The sequence below is a fragment of the Mustela erminea genome, chromosome 9 (assembly GCF_009829155.1).
Source record: "Mustela erminea isolate mMusErm1 chromosome 9, mMusErm1.Pri, whole genome shotgun sequence".
Classification (NCBI taxonomy): Eukaryota; Metazoa; Chordata; class Mammalia; order Carnivora; family Mustelidae; genus Mustela; species Mustela erminea.
Window position 1 is genome coordinate 67,090,404 of NC_045622.1, and position 25,547 is coordinate 67,115,950.

At 42.5% G+C, this 25,547-nt stretch overlaps 1 protein-coding gene across 2 annotated transcripts in view; it reads left to right on the forward strand.

The window, feature by feature from the left end:
* Positions 1–25,547, forward strand: part of PARVA (parvin alpha) — a 171,911-nt gene that overhangs the window by 102,749 nt on the left and 43,615 nt on the right. For both annotated transcript variants that reach the window (XM_032360261.1, XM_032360262.1), the window contains exon 4: positions 1,289–1,391. In XM_032360261.1, the coding sequence (XP_032216152.1) occupies positions 1,289–1,391 (103 nt within the window). The remainder of the gene's footprint in view (positions 1–1,288; positions 1,392–25,547) is intronic.

Genomic DNA, 25,547 nt, shown 5'->3' on the forward strand with positions numbered 1-25,547 from the left:
ACCAACAGGAGAGCAATACAGAACAACGTTCTATGAAGGCCCCAGGCTCCCCACAGGTAAGGAAGCCCAGCCCAGCTACTGCCCCTGTGATAAAGGCAGTCTATTTCTGCTAAGTCAAAGATGTCAAGCCCAAAAGGGGATGTTCTGTGCGATTCCATTTATGCAAAGTTGCCTGAGGCCTGTCGTCAGGGAAGGGGACTGAGGGCAAAGAGCCCAAGCTTCCTCTGCTGAGTGAACAGCTCTGCATCTCGGTTGTGGTGGTGGTGGTTGCACAACTATATACAATGACCAAAACGCACCATGCTGTATCTTTAAAATGAGTTAATTTTACTATATATAAATAATAAACACAAAACACATGAACTGAAAAATTTCAAAGTGAAAGGTAGTAGACTTGAGCAAGCTTCCATTTCCTTACCTGAAAAAGCAAACAAATGCTCCCTCCCTCTCGTGGGTGTTGTGCTGATTAACTAAACGAGAGGCCCATGGAATGGCTCCTCTCGGTGCTTGATGTGGAGGGCGCTCGGGTAATAACAGCTGCTGAGAGAGAGGAGACAGCCCTGGCCTCACAGAGAGGTGGCTTGGGGCTAGGAGAACAGTCCCTCTGAGGGGGATAGACGAGAGTTCGGTTGCTGTCTCTGTCACGGTCGGCAACGTGACCTTGGCAGCTATGTTCACTTCTGTGTCTTATCTCCCCTCCTGAACGTAGGGGTGGGAATAACCCCTGGCCAGATGTCGTCATGGGTAATACGAGCTTTATGTATTCATAAAATGTACCTTTACTGAACATTTGGCCCTTGCCCTTGGTGATTTTTTTTCTGCTACCTCAAGTGGGAGGTCTTTTCCTCCTCCATTTTAGAGGTGGGCCATCAGAGGCTCAGAGCAGGAACTTGCCTGCATTAGATTCGTAGATGGTGGGGGTACACACGTCAGTTAGTGGGTCACTCACCCCAGTTTGTGTAATGTTCCAAAGCACATACCATTGCCTGGTGTAAGCTACACAGCTGAACATTAGGTGAATGTTGCTTTCCGTTGGGGTAAGGAATAGTAAGGGGCCGAAAGATATCAACAGGGACACTGAAGTCACCAGCACTGGAAGCGCTTAATGCCAGAAGAGTAACTGGGGCCCTGAGGGATCACAGCACTCTGTCTACATACTGTGTCCCATGGACGGTTCTGCTGCGTTCCAGATCTGAAGTTCATTTCGATTTTAATGATCCAGGATAAGAAAGCTGATCTTTGAGAAAATTCCCATGACTCTTCTCTTTTTTGGCCTCCCTCCCCATAGGTATTAATTGACTGGATTAATGACGTACTCGTCGGAGAAAGAATCATCGTGAAAGATCTGGCTGAAGATTTATATGACGGACAAGTCCTGCAGAAGCTCTTTGGTGAGAAGGGGGTGGAAGGTTGTGGTGGAGAGCTTGGATCGGCAGGTGGCTGGTCCCCGACTCCTCCCGAGGAGCCGTTCTCAGCTCACAGCACCTCCCAGGTGGTGGGCTAGGACTGTGCACAGTGTGGGATGACAGACCAGTGGAGCCTGGAGGTGTCCTCCTGGAATCTGTTTTGCAGGAATGAATTGCAGAGGGAGGTCAATGACCAGATGGGGCTGCTCCCCCTAGCAGTTGAAGGCCATGAGCTCGGTAGATGAAAAAAAAAAACTCCACTGTGTCCTAGAAAACATGCTTTATACCCTCTAGGAAACTGTGCAGGATGGCCTCTGTAGGTCTGTTTACATGTGTGGGGGTTAAGCACGTTTGTACATACCTCTGTCACCTATGGGTGTGTGCGCATGTGTGTATGTGTAGACCTATATGTATGTGTGTGTGTGTGTGTGTGCACGTATGTATACTTCCAGGAGCTGTGGACCCGTTTGTGTATGCCTCTGTGTAGCCCTCTCTAGGTCAGGGGCACGTAAGTGGGAGCCTGGGCCTCTGCATGTCCAGGTGTGTTGTCTCTGGGGAGGTGTGTGCCCATTCTCAGTGTTGCTGTGGAAATATAAGTCCTCCAGGGGGAGAAAGGTGAATTCAGGGGAGATTTTTGTGTTGAAAGGCCAAATTCAGCCTGAATGAATTCAGACTTTTCCTCAGCTGTTCCCCAGTTCCTCTGTCGTCCAAACCTCTGCTTTGAGTTCTAGACTTTCATTCCCTGCCGCCCTCATGCGTACCTCACGCTGAGCTCATCTACTTTCCCACTGGTGTTTCTTGCCCTCTTTCTTGCAAACCCCAGATACATGGGGGGCCTCCAGGGCTCGTTTCTTCTTGCCCACATTGTCTCCTGCGTCTACTCTCCCGCCCGTTTTCACTTGTCTGAGCTCCTGAAACAGCCTCCGGCCTCAGCTCAGTGCCTCCCAGCTCACTGCCCCCAGCCTACACCCACGGCACACAAGGAGGAGCCTTCTCGAAACCCAAGGGTAGTCTTTCCAGTTCTTGCTCTCCCCTTCCCCGGGGGGACCCAGGCGGGCCCTGTAGCACCGCATTCAGACGTCTCCTCTGGCTGACCCCCTGCTGTCTTTTCAGCCTCACGTCTGGACACGCTCACACATGTGGCTTGTGCAACAGAAAGTGCTTAGGATTGTGCCTGACACGCAGTGAGTGCCCCAGCAATGTCTCTCATCATTTTCACGAGTACTGGTTTTATTATTTTCATGACTACCATTGTTGCATTATTACGCACACCGCACCTGTTCACATCTCCATGCTCACGCCCATGCTGTTCCTCCCGCCTCGGGCCCTTCTCCCTCTCCCCAGCAGGGCAAACCTTTACGGTTCATCCTCTAATCTCGGAACTCCGTAGAGCGTGTCTGCTTCTGGTACCTCCAACAGTCACATCTGGAAGTGATGGTCATGCACCTTCTGTGTTCCCCTGGGGATGCACATGCACACATACCAATGTGTACGTAATACACCTGCCTTTCTTTTCTGACGTTCTGTGTTATTCAGGGAAAGGTCCGTGGGCTCCTGAAGGGTAGGAACACCACATCGTACGTATGAATCCTGGCGTCTCCAGTGCTAGTACTGTGCCCGTGACTTGTAACGGGCACATAATCGCTGTGTATTGAATGAATGAATGATACAAAATCTGGTCATTTCTAGGAAGCTAGACTGATTTGTTCCTCAAACATCAATATCAGTGAGTGTTAATATTTAAAGGTTTGTAAATGCAACTGAATACAGAAAAGAAAAGGCTTGGCACGTGTCCATGTTGAAAAGCCGAGAGCCTCAACTGAGCGTCTCTTTCAGTGACTGCTGCTTTTAACTCCCCCAGCAGATTTCTGGAAGTGCCTGGAAATGCTCTGTGTAGGGCTTTCAAGGCAAGGGGGGAACATGGCCACAGAGTGATGGAACGTGGTTCCAGAACCACCCAATGTCACGTCCGTGGAGCCCGGAGTCAGGCATGGAGCAGTCACATTGGATTATTTCAGACCTTGACCTTCCTGTTGAAGGGGTCATGCTGCTCTTGTCAACCTAGGTTTAGACCCTTTGTAGGCAGATGGCTGGGCAGCCATATTGAAAAGCTCCAGGCAGGCTACCCGGGTGGAGAGAACGAGTTTACAGGTTAAAATATGCATCGGGGGTGCCTGGGAGGAGTGACCCCTCCAACCTCGACCTCCCCTCTGTTTTTCTATCTATCTTCCTCTTTTTCAGCAACTTTCTCAAAAGAACATTTGCTACTGTGTCTGCTTCCCCCCCACTGAACATTCGTTCCCCCCTGAGGGACAAGCTGGGTCCCACCCCAACCTCTGCCCCGGCCGTCCCTTCTGAGGCCCCCAGTATCGATTCTGATGACCTCCTATGCTATGGCCTCTGACACTCCCGAACGCCTCACCCTCGTCCCCCAGCGTGGGGGCTCCCGGGATCTCATGCCCCCCTGGTTCTCTGTGGCTTCCCACACACCCCAGTTCCCCCAGCTTCTTGATATGCTTTTCATCTCTGCATAATGGTGGGAACTCCTCAGTCTTCCATGCGTGGCCCCCTCCCCTCTTTCTCTCACATCCACTTCCTGGGTGTTTCATCTGCTTCTCTGGTCCAGCCGTCACCTCTCTGAGGATCCCTCTCTGAAGCTGGAAGGCGTCCCTCTGCCTCCAGTCATGCCACCTGGCCCTGGGAACCAGCCTGCCCCAAACGGAGCTGCTTATCTTCCCCCACCCCCCCAAAGCCATTCTCTTTTCCCGAGGGGTGGATGGTGTCACAACCTCATAGCCCGTTGTTCAGATTAAAAACCTGGGAGTCCTCCTCTCTTGCTCCTTCTCTTTCATCCCTTATAGTCTGTTGGTCACAAATGGTGACAACCGGACTCCCAGGTAGAAATCCCATTTCTCAGCGAGGTCGGATGTGTGAAGCACTTGAAAGTACCGTCTCCCTACGTGCTAGGTCAGTGGAACTTTCTACATGACTTTGCAGCCCCACTGCTGCCACAGTGGCTTCTCTGGCTCCAAAAAGCCTTTCATCTGTGACGTGCTGCCTCCTGCCCTGGTAGCCTTCTAAGGGCTTCCATATCCTCTTTATATTTTACTATTTGTCTTAACACTTCATAGGACATTTGTCAGTGGGGTTTTTTGGTTTGGTTTGGTTTGGTTTTACTTTTATTTTGAACTAGTTTTAGACTTAGAGTTGCAGAGAGAATGCAGAGCTCCCAACCCCCCGACCCCCTGCATGGCTCCCTCTAACGCAAATGTCTTACCAGACCTCCGTACAAGGGCCAGAACTCAGAAATCAACCTCAGCATGGTACTTAAATAAGTTACAGAATTTATTTGGATTTCACCAGTTTTTTACATCCGTGTCCTTTTGCAGCTCTAGAATCTGATCCAGGATCGCACACTGCGTTAGTTCGTTTTGTCCCCTCCAAGCTGTGACAGTCTTTACCTTTCCTGGCTCTCGTGACCTTGACACTTCGGGAAAAGGACTGATTATTTTGTAGAGTGGCTCCCAACCTGGGTCTGTCTGATGTTTTCTGAGGATCAGAGGAAGATTACGTATTTCAGGGAATACCGCAGACGTGACCGTCCCTCTCAAGTGTATCGGATCAGGGAGGGCTTGCTGTTAGCCTTCTGTCTTATTACTGGTGAGTTAACCCTGATCATTTGGTTAAGGGGGTGTCTGTCTGAGTTATTCATTGCGAAGTTACTATTTTTCTCTTAGTGGTTCATGTATTTAGGGGTGGAGAGATGATTTTAAAATTGTGCAAATATCTTGTTTTTCCTTAAATTTTCCCTGCTGATTTTAAGTGGTAGATCTTATCTGCCTTGATTATTACTGTGATTGGTCCAGTGGAGATTTTCTGCTTTCTTCATTCCTTCTACATTCATTCATTTAATTTTTTTAGAGCACATGTGCAGAAGAGTGGGGAAGTGAGGGGCAGAGGAAGAATCTTTTTTTTTTTTTTAAAGATTTTATTTATTTATTTGACAGATCACAAGCAGGCAGAGGCAGGCAGAGAGAGGAAGGGAAGCAGGCTCCCCGCTGAGCACAGAGCCCCCATGTGAGGCTCAATCCCAGGATCCTGGGATCATGACCCGAGCCAAAGGCAGAGGCTTTAACCCACTGGGCCACCCAGGTGCCCCAAGAGAAAGAATCTTAAGCAGGCTCCATACCCACCATGAGCCTGATGCAGGGCTTGATCTCATAACCTCAAGATCACAACCTGAGCCAAAATCGAGAATTGCTTAGCTGACTGAGCCACCCAGATGCACCCAATTCTTCCACATTTATTAATTAGAATCTTTCTGTTAAGTAAATGGGGAATAAAGGCAACTTTTCCTATTTATTCAGTATTTATCAGTATGGACACAAGGGTGCTTATTTTATACTTTAGATTATAATCCAATAGTACTTTTTTTTTTTTTTTTTTTTTTTGGCTCCTGTACCTCCAGCCTTTGACCACTGGAAGCTCATTCAGGTTGGCCTCTGGCTCCTTTGAACATGACACTCCATGGTTTTTTTCTTAGCACTTCCTTACCTTCTGGCATCATGAGATGGCCGGACTCATCTTATGTTTTACTTACTCTGGCCCTCGAATCAGCCATTTCTCCACAGAGCTCTGATTTCTTTTACTAGAGAATGGTATTTAGAAATCAGGATCTGGGCATCTGAGTGTTTTTAACTTGCTCTCTGTAGCACACATAGACATCTATACGTAGGTACAGAACCATGACCTGGGAGTACGAAGGTGAATCCGGCATGATCATTTCCAGAAATCCACTTTCAAATTGTCCTGGGGCTGGGCATGGGAGTAGGAGGGGCTGAGGTTGGGATTGGGAAACTAGCTATAGAACACTGGCACGTAGAGGAAAGTGGAAATGCCACAGGGACCTCCAGGAGCCCGGATGTGCTGAGTGAGTGACATTTCGGGAGCAAGGTATGGATCGGGAATCCAGGAAATGAGCTTGATGACTTCTCACGGCAAGGACTCAGAACCTAGACGTGACCACGATCTGGACGCAAGAATTTTTTGGCAAAAGGCTGTATTTTATGGTCTTGCTGAAAGCCTGAATAGATGAGCATCCCTGAGATGACAGGGGGGCTCATACCTGGGTCTCCCCTGCGCAGTCAGATCCTCCCCCTGCTCCACAGCACTGTCTGCTCTGCTTGTCTTTCTCAGAGACCCCAGGCATGTCTGGGAGGTTGTCCTGACATACCTTCACCCAGTCCTTCTTTCTGAGCTGCCTAGGCCAGCAGCCTCTGTTCCCTGGGTCTTGCCCTAGCAGGAGTTCCTTATTTAGGTTTTCCTGAAAGCAGATGCTGGGACACGGACATGGATGGAGGAAGTGTATATGAGAGGTGATCTCAGAAAATAATCAGATGGGCAACCTAAGAGGGGAAGAGACAGGCCCGTTTGAGGGTGCATTCATATGGACGGCAGCTCCCTTTGTCCCCAGCTCTCAGTCCCATGGTTTTCCCTCTGAGAAACCAGGTGACCACACCTCACGTCGTCCTTCCCAGAATAGAGAGGCAGAGGCACTGTCCCCCAGTGGGTGAGGACTGCCTGTGTAAGAATTAAAAGCCTCCAGGTAGTATTCCTGCTGGAGAAGCTCTTGGACAAGAGAGCTTTAGGGTCGGAGATGGAAATGGACCGTGCGCTGGACACCATCTGGAGATGAGCAAGGGAGCCCTGGGAAGGGGCGTCCACATCATCCAGGAAGACGAGAAGGTACACGTCTGCCTGAGGGCCTGCTCCCCCTGTGCCTGGCTGTCTCTCTGTACCCTTGATATGGCTGCCAGCGGGAACGCAGATGCTGGTCACCCGGGTCTGCCCCTTTACGATGCTTCCCCCTCCCTCTCTTGTCTCTCACACCAACAGCTCCGGCTCTTCCCACACCTCAGGACAGAAGCTTGCTGGATTTGCATCCCCAGCACCTAGGAGGTAGACAGGACCGAGAGAGGCAGGAGATGAAGGATCCTAGAAAAATGCCCATGCGAGATAATCCTTGCATGTGAACATAAGCTTTCCTGACTTGGGAGAGAGCCCTGTGAGTTTCCTTAGGATATGTTTTATTTAACTGATTCTTATCTTTAAACATGTGTATGTCCTTGCCTGTTTTGAGGGATGAAAGTCATAAGGCTCTCCCTCCTGGTTTTCCCAATAGCAGATGGTAAACAGGAGATCTTCAAGCATGAGATGGAGAAGAGTCCCTTGGGCATAAAGGTTCTGCAGGAGGGCTTTTTGTTTTGTTTTTTTAATATTTCTTATTAACATCTAATGTATTATTTGCTTCAGGGGTACAGGTCTGTGATTCATCAGTCTTACAGAGTTCACGGTGCTCACCATAGCACATGCCCTCCCCAGTGTCCATCACCCAGCCACCCCATCCCTCCCACACCCCTCCACTCCAGTGACCCTCAGTTTGTTTCCTGAGATTAAGAGTCTCTCATGATTTGTCTCCCGCTCTGGTTTCAGCTTGTTTCATTTGAGAAACGAGGATCATAGGGGAAGGGAGGGGAAAACGCAGAAGGATTTTTTGTTTCACTTGAGAGTGTGTGTGTGTGTCTTTGTCCCTGATAGAGCCTGGAGAGCACATCTTACACTGCCCTTACTCTTGTCAATTAATAGTCATTAAGGAACAACCATTTCCTTTGCTACATGCTAACTGCTGAGTTTGGGGATAGAAAAGTCCATGTGTTGCTGTGACACAGTACCTGGTAGTACAGGGCTGTAGGGTATGGAGTCATTGAGGAAAAGTGCCATGAAAGAGGAGGGCATTTTGAATGGGGTCTTGGGGAAGGAGAATTTCAACCAGGTGTAGAAGGAATAGAACATTTTAATCAGCACAGCCCAGTGTTGCTGGTAAGCCCCTGTTGATTTTGGCTTGAGTGGAGGGAGAGGGTTGTGCAGACAAGGAGTGCATGGGTAGGTGGTCATCGAAATCGGTTGTGTGGTACGTGTGGCTGACACAGACGAGACCCAGATCTTGATTTCTTGCACCATTCTCCAATAGTGGAAACCAGGGTATGTGGAGAATTGGCAAACATGAGGACTGGAGCACGTTGCAGTGCCAAAAAGAGTTGATGAGGAAATACATGTGTATGTGGGTGGCATGCCGGGGGTATTCAGGACTGACCTAAAACAGCCCAGGGGCTAATGGTGGAATAATATGAGCACAAAAATAAATGACAGTAGTATTGGATTCTAGTCCAAAGTGCAAAATCAATATCCCTAAGCTCATATTGTTATAAACAGCTAAATAAATGAGAGGAAAGGGACAGCTCTTCCTCACTGAATAATTCACGTATTTACAACCCCCTCAAAGAAGTAAAAGTTAAATGCTAAAGGCGACAATGCTGAGTGAGCATGAACAGAAAAAGAACATTTGGAAAAAACTAGTGAAACTCAACATACGGAGTTAATAATCCTATGCAACAGTCAGTTCAGGAGTTGTGACAAATGTACCATAGTAATGTAAGACGTTGTCAGTGGGTGAAACTGGATTTGGGATGTGCAGGAACTATCTGAGCTATAATTTTGGCTTTTCTAGAAATCCAAAAGCCATTCTAAAATGAGGGCATTAAGGAGGGCACATGGTGTGATGAGCACTGAGTGTTGAATCACTGAACATCATATCGGAAACTAATGAAGTACTCTATGTGGCCTAATTTAAATTTTTAAAAAATTTAGAGAAAGGAGAAGAGTCTGCATTATAGAGAACCCTGAACAAAGAATTTGAGACTGCCTTGTGTGGGTAGGCAGTGGTAACTGCTGATGGCTTGTGAGCTAAGTGACATGATCAGAAATGGGGTTTTTGGAGGTGACCTAGGAGCAGTAGAGGAAGTGGAGGAAGTCCCAGCAAAGCACCTCCTTGTGAGGTAATGATGATCTCAGACTAGAGGGGGAGCTGTATAGTTGGAGAAAGGCTTCAAGAAAACCTGGTGAAGTAAGGAATAAGCAGCCAAAGGAAACTGCTGCATGTTGAATGGGGATGACCCCCTGAATCCCAGGAGGAGCAACATCTGGAAGGGTCTGATCATACTGGTTTTGACAGTCATGTGCCCATACCCCAAAGTTTATAGGCTGAAGTGGAAGCCGTGCTAAGAGGAATGAAGAGAAGGATAGGAGAACTAAGTTCCAATCTTGATTCTACCACTACAGCATTTCTCTACAGCTCAGCTCACACTTCTGTAAAACCAGGAGGATGGCCTCTACAACCTTTCAACTTAGCTAATACAGTACCACTAGCCACATGTAGCTATTAAAAGTAATCAAAAGTAAAAATGAAGGGGGCACCTGGGTGGCTCAGTGGGTTAAAGCCTCTGCCTTCGGCTCAGGTCATGATCCCAGGGTCCTGGGATCGAGTCCCGCACGGGGCTCTCTGCTCAGCAGGGAGCTTGTTTCCTTCTCTCTCTCTCTCTCAGCCTGCCTCTCTGCCTACTTGTGATCTTTCTCTCTGCCAAATAAATAAATAAAATCTTAAAAAAAAAAAAAAGAAAAGAAAAAGTAAAAATGTATTTACTCCTACCAGCTACACTTCAAGTCCTTGAGAGCCACGTGTGTCTAGTGACTATTTGGATGGTGCAGAAATGAATATCTGTCTCATAGCAGTAAGTTCTTTTGGACAGCATGCTCTAAGGTCTTCCCACTAAAACAGTCCTTGATTCTAGAATACTTGCAAAAAATGTGTACTGCTATTCTTAAACTGGAGGAGATATTTTCTGGCTGCAAGCTGGATGGCAGTATTTTTCTTTTTATTCTTTTATTTGTAAACAGTAGAGAAGCTCTCTAAAGTTTCTTATTAAGTGAAAGTGTGGAACTGTGCATATAGTTTACTGTGTGTGTGAGTTGAGGGGCACATCTCATGCTTGGGTATGTAGAGAACATCTCAGTAATTGTCACAATTAACTCTCTGTAGAATGGAACCAGGGAACTTGGGACTACTCTGGGAAGAAGGGACTTAAGTTTCATAGCTTGAATTTTTTTCTGTGTTTGTATATTATCAATCTTATTTAAAAAATTCAAGAGTTATATAATCTATCAAATGTCAGATAACCCTTGATACATTTTAACAGCTATCCCAAGTGAAACCATAAGAAAAGGAAACTATATAAAGATGGAAATTAACAGTGAATATCCTTGACATGTCAAAGATATGGTATTAGGAACAAGTCAGAGATGATGGCTCTCACTACCCTTATATTTTGGATATACTATTTAATAAGAGAAGAAAATAGATTTTAGTGTTCAACATTATGGCTAACTGGGTGTTCAGACAAATCCTCTTGGCATGCTTTAAAAATCTACATAAGAATCTAAAAATATTTTTTTGTATTGCATGGCTAAATTGGTGTGGAAGGGAAGGAGATTTTTCTGATGCCAAAAAGGACATATAAATCCAGTAAGATAAGTACTAATTCCTAATGGCCTATAGCCTAAGGTTTAATAGGTCACTCATACAGGGTCAAGAGAAAAAAGCCTGGAAGAGCTGGATCAGAGACCCAGGGGTTAGCCAGGGGTCTCTGAACGGCAACAATTTCAGTGGTAAACTAGAAAATCTTGTCCCGCAGATAGTAAGGATAAATGTCTCAGCCTTGGATGTGTGTGGAACAACAAAAAATCTCCCCTTGATAATTCTTTATCAAATGTCTGTACCCACACAGATTTAGGGCTAGGATTCACACTACTTATGTGGCTTTAAAAGCCCCAAGATGGAAAGGAGAGAGGAAGATGGCAGAGTAGACGACTCCTGAGCTCACCTCCTCTGACAGACACATTAAAGCAACAACTAATATGTAATACAGCTCTCTCTGAAAACAACATTGAGACTAGCAGAGAAGCTCTCTACAACTAAGAGCTTAAAGAGAAGGCCACATTGAGAAGGATAGAAAAGACATGGAAGGGAACCAAACCCCTGGAACAGTGGTGACCTACATTTGGGAGGGATATTACAGGCACTAGAGGTCCTCCCTGAGGAGTAAGGAGGTCAAGACCCAAATCTGGCACCTCTGGCCTTGGGGGCCTATACAATGAAGTTCCCATAATGTCTGGCTTTGAAAATCGCTGGGGTTTAACATGGTTGGGGGGGAGGATAGGAGGCCAAGTCTCTGCTCTTAAATGGCCAACACACTGTATCACTTGACCGAGACCCAGCACAGAAGTAGGAGTTTGAAAAGTGCCTGGGGTGTACATCAAGAAGAGTTATTTAATTTAAGATGTGTGCCAGAGTGAGGTAGATATTTGCAGGAGCTTTCTCTGGGAATGGAGGTGCTGGCAGGTATCATTTCTCTTGCCCTCCTTCAGCCTAGCTAGATGGACAGTTGTAAAAACCAGTTCTGACACTCTCCATCCATGTTTTATCTTTAAAGCAGCTCCTGCCCCTAGGTGTGGCAGCCCCAGATTCCTGACCGGTGCCCTTCTAGAGCAACTCTCTCCCCAGGGAGAGGGGAGCTAGTCCCACACACCATCATACCCACAGTAGTTGCAACCAGCCTTGCCAGGGGCAAGTGTTGCTCATCAATGTGCCCACAGCAGTTGCATCAGGAGAGCATACACGGCGCACATGGAAGACACATGTGGAGTACTTGTTTCTGGTGACTGGAGGGATTCTGCTACTGAACACCACAGGATGCATTCTATAGAAGACCACTATTTTTAAGACCAGGAGCATACCTAACCTACCAAATACATAGTAAGAAACACAGAGAGTCAGACAGAATAAAAGGAATATGATCCAAACAAAAGAAAAAAACAAACCTCCAGAAAAACAGCTAAACAAGATGAAGATAAGCAATTTACCTGATAAAAGAGTTTAAAGTAGTGCTCCTAAACTACTCACTGAACTTGAGAAAAGAGTGAATGAACTCATTGAGAACTTCAAAAAAAATAATAATAAAAATAAAAAGATACAAAATATGAAAAATAACTAAGCAGAGCTGAGTAACAACAAAGGAAAAATACCTTAGAAGGAATCAACAGTAGAGGATGCAGAAAAATGGACCAGTAATCTGGAAGACAGGGTAGTAGAAAGCACTCAAGATGAACAACAAAAGGAAAAAAGAATTGTAGAAAATGAGGATATGTTAAGAGAACTCTTCATCATCAAGAATAACAACATCTGCATGATAGGGGTTCCAAAAGGAGAAAAGAGAGACATGGGGGCAAAAATTATTTCAAGAAATAACAGCTGAAAACTTCCCTAACTGGGGAAGAAACCAGACATCCAGGTCCAGGAAACAAAGAGAACACCAACAGGAACGTGCCCAAGGCGATCTACACCAAAACACATAGTAATTAAAATGGCAAAATGATAAAGAGAGAGTCTTAAAAGCAGCAAGAGAAAAGTGAACAGTTACACACAAAGGAAAACCCATAAGGCTATCGAGCTAATTTTTCGGCAGAAACTTTTCAGGCCCAAAGAGAGTGGCATGCTATATTCAAACTGATGAAAAGAGAAAACCTCCAACCAAGAATACGCTACCCAGCAAAGTTGTCATTCATAACAGAAGGAGAAATAAAGAGTTTCCAGACATTAAAGGAGAATTATCACCACTAAACTGGCCTTATGTTAAAGGGACTTCCTTAAGTGGAGAAGGCCATAATTAGGAATTTTTAAAATTAGGAAAAGAAAAAATTTTACTGATAAAAGCAGACATACACTAAAGGGAGTAAAGCTGGTATGAAGACTAAAAGACAAGAACTATAAAACCAATTATATCTTAAGAAATATTTAAGGGACTCAAAAAGATGTAAAATATGACATCATATACATAAATGGAGGGAAAGGAGTAAAAATGAAGTTTTTTAGAAAATACTGAAGCTTAAATGACCATCACCTTAATAGTGACTACTGTCTACATAGGCTACTATATATAAACCTCATGGTAACCAAAAGCCAAAAACCTCTCTTAGATAAAAAATAAAGAGAAAAGAATCCAAGTGTAACACTGAATAAAGTCATCAGTGACAAGAGAGCAAGAAGAAAGGAACGGAGAACCTACAAAAATAACTAGAAGATAATTAACAAAATGGCAATAAGTACATACCTATCAATAACTACTTCAAATGTAAATAGTCTAATTGCTCCAATCCAAGACATAGCGTGGAGGAAAAGATAAAAAAACAAGACCCATTAATATGGTGCCTACAAGAGACTCAATTCAGAGCTAAGACCACATACACACTGAAAGTGAAAAGATAGAAAAAGATATTTCATGCAAGTGGAAGTGAAAACAAAAAGCAATGTTTACATCAGCAAAATAGACTTTAAAACAGAGACAGTAAGTTCTGGTCCAAGCTGACAACTTGGGAAGATCCTCAACTCACCAGATCTATACCTATTTATTGGGCGATTCCTTCTGAAGAATGGGCTGACTGAACAGCTGCACAACAAAAGACAGACATGGCAAGGGGGAACGTTCACCCCTGATGCTGTGAATTGCACTGGGGAGGGACAGTACTAAGTACTAACAGATTCATCTGCCCTGGGATACAGAAAAAAAAAAAAAAAAAAGCCAGGCTTAAAAGAGCAACTAGAATATAAATGAAGCAGCCCTAGAGCCCTGCCAAATGGCAAGGGAGCTGCTGGAACTCTCTCTGGGTCAGAGGAGCTGGTGAGCACCATAGCCAGCCCGCCACCCCAGTGAGCCCCAGGCTGCTAGCCCACACCAGTCTCAACACCCACGGGCACAGAAAACAATGACAACAAATCAGTTTAGAAGAGCAACTGGAATATTTAGAAGCCAGCCCTAGAATTCTGCCAAACCACTGAAAAGCTACCGGAAATCTCTCTGGGTTGGAAGAGCTGATGAGCACTATGGTTTAGATTCCCCCCTCCACCTTGATAACCTGGATGGGAGCAGGGTCTGGGTGCCTTAGCTGGCTTATCACTTCAACAAGCCATGGGTCCCCAGCCCATACCAGCCCCAGCTGTCTCACCAAGGTGGCCCCAGCAAAGCACACAACAGGACACCCCTGGTCATCTCATTACAGCTTCAGTCATGCCAAGGTGACACAAGCACACAGCATCCCAGAACACTCTAGGCCTGGACCACTTCAGCTTCAGATGGCTTGCTAGAGCACCCCCATCACAGAGTACTCTGGGACCTCCCAACTTATGCCTACTTTGACTCCAACCAATCTCTAGGATGACCCATATGCAAAGCATTCTGGGAACTCCCAGCTTGTGTTCACCTTGGTTCCAGCCACCCTGCCAGGGCATCCCATGCATGGAGTACCCCAGGACACCCCATTCTGCATTTCACCTTGGCTCTAGCTGCCCCAAGAGGCCAACCTCTGTGTTGAGAGCCCTGGGACATTCCAGCTTGCACCCACTTCAGTTTCAACTGTTTTTCTAGGATGCCCACTGTACAGAGACCCCAGGGATGCACCAGCTTATGCCCACTACAACTGCCCTGTCAGGACACACTCTGAGCCCCAAGACCACTCCAGCCCATACCCACTTCATAGCCCATGGCAGGCACAGCTCCACTAGCCAGCCAAAGTCACCAGGCACACAGAGTCTACACTGGGAATGAATATACACAAGACCATTCCTTCAAGGTTAAGAGAAGTAGTGCTCTGCCTAATTCATAGAAACAAATGAAGTCAAGCAAAATAAGGAGACAGGAGAATATGCTCCAAATGAAAGAACAAAACCAAACCTCAGAAAGAACTAAATGAACTAAAGGATGTAAACAATGTGCCTGATAAAGAGTATAGAGTAATGATCATAAAGGTGCTTACTGGAATGCAAAGAAAAGTAGAAGGACTCTGAAAACTTCAACAAGGAGAAAGAAAATATAAAAAAGAACCAATCAGAGTTGAAGAATACATTAACTGAAATGAAAAATACACTAGAGGGAATGAACAGATTAGTAGATGCAGAAGAATGGCAGTGATCTGACAAACATTGTCATGGAACACCCCCAAGCTGAATAGGAAGAAAGGAAGGAGGAAGGGAGAGAGAAAAAAAGAGAAAAATTTTAAATGAGGATAGGTAAAGGGATCTCTTGGACAACATCAAGCACAATACAAATTTGCATTATAGGGGTCCCAGAAAGAAAAGAGGGAAGAAGGGACAGAAAACTTACTCTAAGAAATAATAGCTGAAAACATTCCTAACCTGGGTCAGGAAAGACCTCTAGGTTCAGGAAGCACAGAGAACCCCAAACAAGATGAACCTAAGGAGGTTCTCACCATGACATGTAATAATTAAAGAGAATTTTTTTTAAAGATTTTATTTATTTATTTGACAGACAGAGATCACAATAGGCAGAGAGGCGGGCAGAGAGAGAGGGGGAAGTAGGCTGCCTGCTGAGCAGAGAGCCCGATGCAGAGCTCGATCCCAGGCCCCTGAGATCATGACCTGAGCTGAAGGCAGAGGCTTTAACCCACTGAGCCACCCAGGTGCCCGTAAAGAGAATTCTTAAAGCCACAAGAGCGAGGCTCCTGGCTGGCTCAGTTGGTGAGTGTGTGACTCTTGACCTTGGGGCTATAAGTTCAAGCCCCACAGTGGGTGTAGAGATTTCTTTTAAAAAAGGCGGGTGGGGGGGCGCCTGGGTTCCTCAGTGGGTTAAGCCTCTGCCTTCAGCTTGGGTCATGATCTCAGGGTCATGGGATCGAGCCCCACATTGAGCTCTCTGCTCGGTGGGGAGTCTGCTTCCTCCTCTCTCTGCATGCCTCTCTGCCTACTTGTGATCTCTCTCTCTCTCTCTCTCTGTGTCAAATAAATAAAATCTTTAAAAAAAAAAATCTTTTTAAAAAAAAGTGAACAAATGCAGCAACAGAAAAGAAAACAGCTACATAAAAGGGAAACTCCATTAGAGGCTATCAACTGATTTTACAGCAGAACTTGTACAGGCCAGGAATGGGACGCTATATTCAAAGTGAGAAAAGAAAAAAACCTACAACTAAGAATACTCTACCTGCCAAGATTATCATTCAGAATTGAAGAACAGATAGAAATTCCCTGACAAATAAAAGTTAATGGACTTTGTCACCTCAAAATTGGCCTTAGAATAAATGTTGAAGGGTCTTCTTTAAGTGGAAAAGAAAAGGCCATAATTAGGAGAAAATTATGAATAAGAAAATGTAAATGTGACAACATATACATAAAATGTAGAGGGGGAAATGTAAAAATTCTTTTTTAATGTGTTTGAACTTAAGTGACCATCAATTTAACACAGACTGTCATATATTTAGATTGTTATATATGAACCTTTTGGAAACCTATTATATATATGTCAAAAATTAGAAAGCCAAGCATGACACTACAGAAAGCCATCAATCACAAGGAGAGAGAGCAAAAGAAGAAAGGAACAGAAAACACAAAACAAATGGAGAATTAGTGCATACTTTCAGTAATTACTTTGAGTGTAAATGGTCTAAATGTTTCAAAGACATAGGGTGGCAGAATGGATTTAAAGAAAACAAGACCAATCTATATACTGCCTACAAGAGACTCACTTCAGACCTAAAGATGCATAAGGATTAAAAGTGAAAGAATGGAAGAAAGTATTTTATGCAAATGAAAAAAGAAGGGGTGTGGGGGGAGCCAGAGTGGCAATATAAACATAGGCAAAATAGACTTTAAAACAGACTTTAAGGGACACCTGGGTGGCTCAGTCAGTTAAATGTCTGCCTTCAGCTCAGGTCATGATCTCAGGGTCCTGAAATTGAACCCCACATCAGGTTCCCTGCTTGGCGGGGAGTCTACTTCTCCTTCTCCCTCTGTCCCTCTTCCTCCCCCACTTGTGCATGCATGCTCACTCTGTCTCAAATAAATAAATAAGATCTTTTAAAAACTAAAACAGACTTTAGTAAGATGAAAACAAGGCCATTATAGAATGATAAAGGGATCAGTCCAACAAGGGGATATAACAACTGGAAGTATCCATGCACCCAACTTTGGAGCACCTAATGCACAAAGAAAATATTAACAAATAAGTGGCAAACTTGGCAGTGATAATAAAAGTAGGAAATTTTAACAACCCTCTTACGTCAATGGATAGATCACCCAAGGAGCAAATCAATAAAGAAACAGTATTGGGGTGCCTGGGTGTCTCAGTTCTCAAGAACCAACTCTTAGTTTTGGCTCAGGTCATGATCTCAGGGTCACACAGATAAAGCCCTGTGTCAGGCTCTTGTGCCTAGAGCAGAATCTGCTTGGGATTCTTTCTGTCTTCCTCTCCCTCCTCCTTACCCTCTCCCAAATCAATGAATTAATTAATTAATTAAATCTTTTTTTTTTTAATAAGGAAACTATTTTTGAACATTAGACCAGATTCTTTTTCTCTTCCTCTCCCTCCCCTACTCCTCCCAAATAAATAAATAAAATCTTTTTTTTTTAAATAAACAGTATTTTTGAGTGACATTACACCAGATGGACTTAGCAGACACATACAGACCGTTCAGTCCAAAAACAGCAGAGTCCACTTTTTTGTCAAGTGCAAATGTAACATTCTCCAGGAGAGATCACATGTTAGGCCACAAGTGTCAATTTGAAACCATACTATGCACCTCCTCTGACCTCAACAGTGTGAAATCAATCACAAGGAAAAAAAAAAAACTGGAAAAAACACAAACATATGGAAGCTAAACAGTATGCTATTAAACAACCAATGGGTCAATGAGGAAATCGAAATTTACATGGAGAAAAATGAAAATGGCTATAGAGAAGTCCAAATCTTTTGGACACGTGAAAGAAGTTCTAAGAAATTTATAACAATAAATAGGCCTACCTCAAGAAAAATCTCAAAACAACCTAATCTTGTACCTAAAGGAATAGAAAAAGAACAAACAAAGCCCAACAGTAGTAGATGGAAATAATAAAGATGAGAGGAGAAATAAATGAAATAGACTAAAAAATATATAGAAAAGAGCAGTAAACCCAAAAGCTGGTTTTTTGAAAAGATAAACAACATAGATAAACCTTTAGCCAGAGTCATCAAGAAAAAAGATGACCCAAGTTAATAAAATAAAAATTGATGGAAGTAACAATCTCACAGAAATACAAAGAATTATAAAATACTGTGTATGAAAACTTATATGCCAACTAATTTGACAACCTAGAAGAAATGGATAAATTTCTGGAAACATATAATCTTCCAAAACTGAATGAGGAAGAAACAAAAAGAACAGACCCATTACCAGTAATGAAATTGAATCAGTAACCAAAAAAGGCCAGGACCAGAATAATTCACCGCTGTACTCTACCAAGCCTTTAAAGACTTAATACCTATTCTTCTCAAACTATTCCAAAAAAAGGAGGAGGGAAAGCATCTCCTACATTCTGAGGAGGACAACATTACCCTAGTACCAACACCAAAGAAAGACACTACAAAAAAGGAAAACTTCAAGCCAATATCCCTAATTTTTGCGCATAGATGCAAAAATCCTCCTCAGAACATTAGCAAACCACATTCAACAGTACATTAAAAGATCATTCATGACAACTACGCGGGATTTATTCCAGAAATGCAAGAATGGATCAATATTCACAAATCAATTGATGTAATACACAACATTAAACTAAAGAATAAAAATCATGTAATCATCTCAATAGATGCAGAAACAGCATCTGACAAAATCCAACATCCATTCATTTAAAAAAAAAACAAAACAACAAATTGGTTTAGAGGGAACATACCTCAACATAATAAAGTTCGTATATGGAAAACTTTAGCTAACATTATACTTAGTGGTGAAAACTTGAAAATTTTTCCTTTTTTTTTTTTAAGATTTTATTTATTTATCAGAGAGAGGGCGAGAGAGCAAGCACAGGCAGACAGAATGGCAGGCAGAGGCAGAGGGAGAAGCAGGCTCCCTGCCGAGCAAGGAGCCCGATGCGAGACTCGATCCCAGGATGCTGGGATCATGACCTGAGCCGAAGGCAGCTGCTTAACCAACTGAGCCACCCAGGCGTCCCAAAAAATTTTCCTTTAAAATCAGGAACGAAACAAGGATATCCACTCTTGCCACTCTAGAAGTGGGAGTTTTAGACATCGCAATCAGAGAAGAAATAGAAAAGGCATCCAAACTTGTAAGAGGTAAGAATATCACTATTTGTAAATGACATGATATTATACTTGGAAAATCCTAAAGAGTTCACCAGAAAAACTACTAGAATAAATTAATTCCCTAGAGTATCAGGACACAAAACCAATATACAGAAATCTCTTGTGTTTGTATACACTAATTACAAAGTCTCAGAAAAAGAAATTAAGAAAACAACTCCATTTTCAATTGCACCAAACAAATGGAAAGATATTTCACACTCATGGACTGGAAAAGTTAAAATTGTTAAAATGCCCATATTACCCAGGGCAATCTACATATTCAGTGTGATCCCTATCAAAATACCAACAATATTTTTCACAAAACTATAAGGAGAAAATCCTAAAATGTGTGTGGAACCACAAAAGACCCCAAATTGCCAAAGCAATCTTTAGAAGTATAAAGCTAAAGGTATCACAGTCCCAGATGTCAAGATATACTAAAAAGTGGTAGTAATCAAAACATACTTGCATTGATCTATGTGGCTATTTTTGTGCCAATACAACAGATTAGGAAGTGCAGAAATAAGCCCACACTTATCTGGTCAATCTATGACAAAGGAAGCAAGAATATACAATGGGGAGAAGACAGTCTTTTCAATAAATGGTGCTGGGGAAACTGGAGAGCTACATGAAAAAGAATGAAACTGGACCACTTTCTAACATCAAACACAAAAATAAATTCAAAATGGGTTAAAGCCTTAAACGTGAAACCTTAAACCATGAAACTCCTCTAAGAAAATGTATTTATTGAAAAGATGGTGGTGGAGTAAGAGGACCCTAAGTTCGCCTCATCCTGTGGATATAACTAGAAAACACTCCCATTAGCAAAAATAACCAAGAAGAGGACCTGAAGACTGGCAAAAGGAACTCCACTAAAAGTAGAGAAGAGGCCACATCGAAGAAGATAGGACAAGCAGACACAGCCTGGGAGTGAAAAAGACTGTGGCTGTTGGCAATTGGGAGAGAGCCATGGGCATGAAAAAACAGACTATCACACTGAGGAGCCCGTATAGGGAAGACGAATCCTCATATTTGGCATTGAAGGCAAAAGGGGCCAAATCTTGGGGCGCCTGGGTGGCTCAGTGGATTAAAGCCACTGCCTTCGGCTCAGGTCATGATCTCAGTGTCCTGGGATCGAGCCCCGCATCGGGCCCTCTGCTCAGCAGGGAGCCTGCTTCCCCCTCTGTCTCTGCCTGCCTCTCTGCCTACTTGTGATCTCTCTCTCTGTCAAATAAAATAAATCTTTAAAAAAAAGGGGGGGGGCCAAATCTCATAAGTTCTTACAACTAGTGGGACTTAAAGCCTGGAATTTAAAAAAAAAATCAGTAAGGTCTCTTCCAGGAGAGTGGGGAGAGCGTTAGGAAGCGGAGTGCCAGCCCATGAAGAGACAGCAGGACAAATAACCCATGGAGATACTGCAGTTTGAAAAACCCCTGTGGCACGCAGGAGGGAAGGTTCTTTACTCATCTCAGAGCATGGTCTAGAGAGTCAGTCAGTCTTCATAGGAAGACCCCTCCAGGAACAAAAGAGCTGGCTGCCACCACTTACTTCCCCTGTCCCCCTGCATAAACACACAGCACAGCACCTACACTCACCACCTAACTTGCTTACACCAAGTCCTGCCCCCTCCCCCCTCCACATTTCAGCAGATCCACCCTTCCCAGTCACGCTTGCCTCAGTACTGGTCCTGCAGGTCCTCTCGCAAGAAAACTGGTACAAACTCTGCCGATACCACCTCTCCTGACCCACATTTTTCAGGGCTGAGTACCAGTGGTGGCAGGTCTTATTTCAAAAGCAGACCACCTCACATCTTGTTAAATGTGCCCCATCTGACTGGGGACCAAAACCTGCCCACAACAGGCAAAAAGAGCGGAAGACAAGACTGAAGGAAAAAAACAAAAAACAAAACAAAAACAAAACAAAAAAAACAGGACACACCAGAAAGGCATGCACAACATGCATAGGAGACACTTCCTGAAGCACCAAGTTTTAGGGAACAGAGGACTACACTGCAGGGCACTATAGGACTTTATCTTCATAAGGCCATTACCTTCAAGAGCAGGAGATTTAGCTGACTTTCCTAACACAGAGAAACAGAATTAGACAAAATGAGGAAACAGAGGAATATGCCCCAAGGGAAAAAAATAGGACAAAACCATAGTAGGATACTAAAGTAGATACAAGTATTATGCCTGATAGAGAATTTAAACTAGTGATCATAAAGATACTCACTAGACTTGAGAAAAGAGTGGAGGATGTAAGTGAGACCATTAATAAAGAGACCAAAAAAACACAGAGATGAAGAACACAATAAATGAAATTTAAAATACTTTTGGTGGAATAAAGAGTAGCAGGCTAGAGGAAGTAGAGAAATTAATAACCTGGAAGACAGTATAATGGAAACTAATCAAGTTGAGCTAGTGAGAGGAAAAAAATATGCAAAATGAGACTGGATTTAGGGAACCCAATGACTGCAAGTATAATAAAAGTCACATGATAGGTATTGAAGAAGAAGAAGAAGAGAGAAAAGGAGACAGAAAATTTATTTGAAGAAATAATAGCTGAAAACTCCCCTGATCTGGGGAGGAAAACAGATATCCAAATCCAGGAGGCACAGAGGTCCCCCAACAAAATCAACCCAAGGAGGTCCACACCAAGACACATAGCAATTAAAACGCAAAAAAATAGTGATAAAAAAATACTGAAGTAGCAAGAAGAAAGTCTGTTACATACAAAGGAAACCCCATAAAGCTATCAGCAGATTTTTTAGCAGGAGAGATAAAGAGCTTTCCAGACAAAACTAAAAGAATTCATGAGCACTAAACCAGCCCTGCAAGAAATGTTAAAGTGACTCTTTGCATGGAAAGGAAGATATAAGTAAGAGTAAGAAAAGTAGAAAGCACAAAAGCAGTAAAAATAGGTGTATCTGTAAAAACCAGTCAAAGGATTCACAAGGGGATGTAAAATATGACACTATATATGTAAAATGTGAGGGGGAAAGGAGTAAAGAATGGGTTCAAACTTAAGCAAGCATCAAATTAATATAAACTGATATATGCAGAACATGTTATATATAACCCTGATGGTAACCACAAATCAAAAAACCAGTACTAGATATGCAAAGAATAAAGAAAAAGGAATCCAAGTATGTCACCAAAGAAAGACAATAAACCATGAAAGAAAGTAAGAGAAGAAAAGATCAAAGAAAAATGAGAAGAAGAAACACCACAAAATAATAAAATGGCAATAAAAACTATCTATCAATGATTACTTTGAATGTAAATAGACTGAATGTTCCAATCAAAAGATGTACGGTGACGGAGTGAATTAAAAAATGAAACCCATTGGGATGCCTGGGTGGCTCAATTAGTTAAGCTGCTGCCTTCGGCTCAGGTTATGATCCCAGAGTCCTGGGATCGAGGCCCCCCTCAGGCTTCTTGCTCAGCGGGGAGCCTGCTTCTCTCTTGGCCTCTGCCTGCCACTCTGCCTGCTTGTGCTCTTTCTCTCTCTCTCTCTCTCTGACAAATAAATAAATAAAATCTTAAAAAAATGAAACCCATTATTTATAAATCTTGGAACACTACATCAAAAACTAATGATGAATGGTGACTAACATAACACATACACACACAAAATATATAAAAATAAAAAATGAAACCCATTTATATGCTGCCTACAAGAGACTCATTTCAGACCCTGAAACATCTGCAGATTGAAAGTGAGGGGTTGAAGAAACATTTATCGTGCAAATGGATGTCAACAGAAAGCCAGGGATCGATACCCGTAATGGACAAAATAGACTGTAAAACAAAGATTATAACAAGAGATAAAGACGCTATATAATAAGACAACCCAAGAAGATATAAAAATTGTAAATATTTATGCATCCAACATGGGAGCACCCAAATACATAAAACAGTTAATAATGAACATAAAGGAAGTAATCAGTAGTAATACAATATACTTGGGGACTGTAACATCCCACTTACATCAACAGACAGATCATCCAAACAGAAAATCAATAAGGTAACTGGCTTCAAGTGACTCACTGGAGTAGATGGATTTAAGCAATATATTCAGACCATTCCATCCTAAAAGAGCAGAATATACATTCTTTTCAAGTATACATGAAACATTCTCCAGAATAAATCATATATTAGGCCACAAAACAAGTCTCAACAAATTCAAGAAGATTGAAAGAGTGCAAATACATGGAGGTTAAATAACATGCTGCCCAACAATGAATGGACCAACCAAGAAATCAAGAAGAAATTTAAAAATCACATGGAAAAATTAAAATGAAAACACAAAGGTACAAAATCTTTCAGACACAACAAAAATGGTTCTAAGAGGGCAATTTATAGCAATATAGGCCTACCTCAAAAGCATGAAAAATCTCAAATAAATAACCTAAGGTTACACCTAAGGGACCTAGAAAAAAGAAGAACAAACAAAATCCAAACCAGCAGAAAAAAAGAAAATAATGAATACTAAAGCAGAGATAAATGGCACAGAAACTAAAAACGAACAGCAAACAAACAAAACATGATAGAACAGATGAATGAAACCAGGAGCTGATATTTTTGAAAAGATGAACAAAATTAATAAACCTCTAGCCAGACTCATCAAAAAAGAGAGACAGGGAGAGGGAGAAAGAACTAAAACAAAAACATAAATGAAAGAGGAGAAATAACAATAGACACCATAGAAATACAAAGGACTGTAAGAGAATATTATGAAAACTTATGCTAACAAATTGGACAATCTAGAAGAAATGGATAAATTCCTGGAAACATTTAACCTATCATAACTGAAGCAGAAAGAAATAGAAAATTTGAACAGACTTATTACTAGCAACAAATTTGAATCAGCAATCAAAAAACTTCCAACAGGGCACCTCTCTGCTCAGCAGGAAGCCTGCTTCCTCCTCTCTCTCTGCCTGCCTCTCTGCCTACTTGTGATCTCTGTCTGTAATAAATAAATAAAATGATAAATAAATAAAGTGATCTCTGTCTGTAAATAAATAAATAAAATCTTAAAAGAAAAAAAAAAAAAAAAACTTCCAACAAACCAAAGTCCGGGACTGGACAGCTTTATAGGCAAATTCTACCAAACATTTAAAGAAGAGTTAACACCTATTCTTCTCAAACTATTCTAAAAAATAAAAGACGACGGAAAATTTCCAAATTCATTCTATGAGGCTAGCATTACCCTGATACCAAAACCAGATAGCAACACCACAGAAAAAGAGAACTGCAGGCCAATATCTCTGATGAACATAGGTGCACAACAAAATACTGAATCCAACAATACATGAAAAAAATGATTTACCACAACCAAGTGGGATTTATTCCTAGGATGCAAGGGTGGTTCAATATTTGCAAATCAGTGTGATACACTGCCATCAATAAGAGAAAGGATAAAAACCATATGATCATTTCAATAAATGCAGAAAAAGCGTTTGACTAAAGTACAATATATATTCATGATAAAAACCCTCAACAGAGTAGGTCTAGAGAGAACATACCTCAACATAATAAAAGGCCTTATATGAAAATCTCACAACAAATATTATACTCAGTGGAGAAAAACAGCTTTTTCCCTAAGGTCAGGAACAAGACAAGGATGTTTACTCTCACCACTTTTATTCAATATAGTACTGGAATCCTAGCCACAACAGTCAGATAACAAAAGGAAATAAAATGTATCCAAATTGGTAAGGAAGAAGTAAAACCTCCACTATTTGCAGATGACATGATACTATATGGAAACAACAACCCAAAAACTACTTGAAGCTGATCAATGAGTTCAATAAATTCGCAGGATACAGAATCAATATACAGAAATCTCTTGCATTTCTATACACTAATAATGAAGTAGTAGAAAGAGAAATTAAGAAAGTAATCCCATTTACAATTGTACCATAAAGAATAAAATACCTAGGAATAAATTTAGCCAAAGAGATGAAAGACCTGTTCTTTGAAAACCATAAAACATTGGTAAAAGAAATTGAATACAACACAAAGAAATGGAAAAATATCCCATGCTCATATGTTGGAAGAACAAC